The sequence below is a fragment of the Seriola lalandi genome, unplaced genomic scaffold (assembly GCF_002814215.2).
Source record: "Seriola lalandi dorsalis isolate HSWRI2012SDOR001 ecotype SW California unplaced genomic scaffold, Sedor1 jcf7180002050289, whole genome shotgun sequence".
NCBI lineage: Eukaryota > Metazoa > Chordata > Actinopteri > Carangiformes > Carangidae > Seriola > Seriola lalandi.
Window position 1 is genome coordinate 1 of NW_019520842.1, and position 1478 is coordinate 1478.

At 40.3% G+C, this 1478-nt stretch overlaps 1 protein-coding gene across 1 annotated transcript; it reads right to left on the minus strand.

The window, feature by feature from the left end:
• Positions 1-384: 384 nt before the first annotated feature.
• LOC111649287 (tryptophan--tRNA ligase, cytoplasmic-like) lies at positions 385-1472 on the minus strand. Its single transcript, XM_023399064.1, has 3 exons — positions 1347-1472; positions 1108-1248; positions 385-947 (listed from the first exon to the last, which is right to left on the minus strand). The coding sequence occupies exons 1-3, from the start codon at positions 1410-1412 to the stop codon at positions 789-791; spliced, it is 366 nt and encodes a 121-aa protein (XP_023254832.1). The 5' UTR covers positions 1413-1472; the 3' UTR covers positions 385-788.
• Between the last annotated feature and the right edge of the window lie 6 nt (positions 1473-1478).

A 1478-nucleotide genomic window follows, 5' to 3' on the forward strand; every position in this document is an offset into this window, starting at 1 on the left:
TTCTGAAGGCTTTTTTCCTAAAGTAAAATAAGACCTTTTAACAAACATCCTGCAAAGTGGATGTGTAGCTGTGTTACTGTTGGTCACTGCGCAGATTTTGCCACAATATGCACTGTACTCCTCTTGAATCTTCTTTTGCTCCTGAACCGATTTCGCAGTGCTGCAAACACTTCATGAAGAAAAACATGTACATTTAACAAGTAGCGTGAAGGCGTGGGCAATGCCATGCTTAGTTTTGACACAGAGAAGCAAATAATCTCTAGTAATTAACATATATACTTTTTTTTTACATTTTTGTGTAATGTAATGAAATTACATTGATTTTAGATGGAAAAAAGATAGATGCTGTGATGGAAATCTGAAAATGAAGAGTTGACAAAATGATCAAGTTGTCTTTATATAGTTTAATAAAAGCTTTGCAAAGGATTAGCGCACAGTCACACAGAGTGCAACCGCAGACTGTTATCGAACAAAGAGTGTATATGAACTCTATATGAAGAGGGAAAAAGGAGGCATGGTCAGGATTTGTGTTTGCGAACAATGATGGATACTATCAAAACTGTCTAACTGTCGAAAAGAAGTAACAGATAGTTCCAGATAAGGAGTTTACATGTAAGACAGATTCATAGTGCCAAATAAAGATTATAAATGTGAGGACAGATTCATGTCCAAGGTTATAGAAAGCCATACAAAGTGCAGAATATGATTTTTCTATTACAATGCATTATTTGATCTTGTATTGAGATCAACAACATAATGACCCCCGACATCTCAGAAGCTCGAGCAGACTACAACTTAAAATTCAAAGGTCTTGGAGTCATGAACTGCTTTACTGTCTCATCTGTAACTTGTTTGCGTCTCTCTTGATGCTGAGTGATCATCGGCTGCAGAGTCTCAATCAAAATCTTCTTCACTTCTCCGGTTAGCAGAGCTCCACTTGAATAGTCCTGCAGAGAGAAGAGGTGGGGTGAGCGTGCAGAAAAGAATTTAAGGAGGATGAACGGGAAGAGACAAATCAGGGAAAACAAAATACATAAAGAGTGTGATTAGCAAAGGAAATTAAGCCTGAAAAATCATATTGGATTCCCTTGTTCTTTACAGCCTCACCTGTCTGATCTTCTCCAGCTGCTCATCGTCCTCCAGGAAGAAGGTCAAGTACATGAAGGCGACGTCTACGTCTGGGTTTCCACCGTACTTCCTGTGCTCTTCTACTGTGTCTTTCCCCCCCGAAAATGCATGTTTGTTGACCTGTAAGTAACAGTTACACAGATCAGCTATTCAGCAAACATAGGCAATACAAATCTGACTAGTAAGTAGTGACTTGTAATAACTAGTAATAGCAGCACCTTGTTTTTGATCTGTTTGGGTGTGTCCGTGAGGAAGATGGAGGAGTTGGCGTCACTGGCGCTCATCTTGGTCTGCGCCCCCTGCAAGGCGGGGAAGAAGGTGGAGTGCAGCAGTGCTGGTTTGGGATAGCC

Coding starts and splice junctions, on each gene's coding strand:
- LOC111649287 (XM_023399064.1), bottom strand. CDS start 1,412: ATGAGCGCCAGTGACGCCAACTCCTCCATCTTCCTCACGGACACACCC. Junction 1,249..1,346: donor CCAAACAGATCAAAAACAAG/GTGCTGCTATTA, acceptor TGTTACTTACAG/GTCAACAAACATGCATTTTC. Junction 948..1,107: donor AGCTGGAGAAGATCAGACAG/GTGAGGCTGTAA, acceptor TTCTCTCTGCAG/GACTATTCAAGTGGAGCTCT.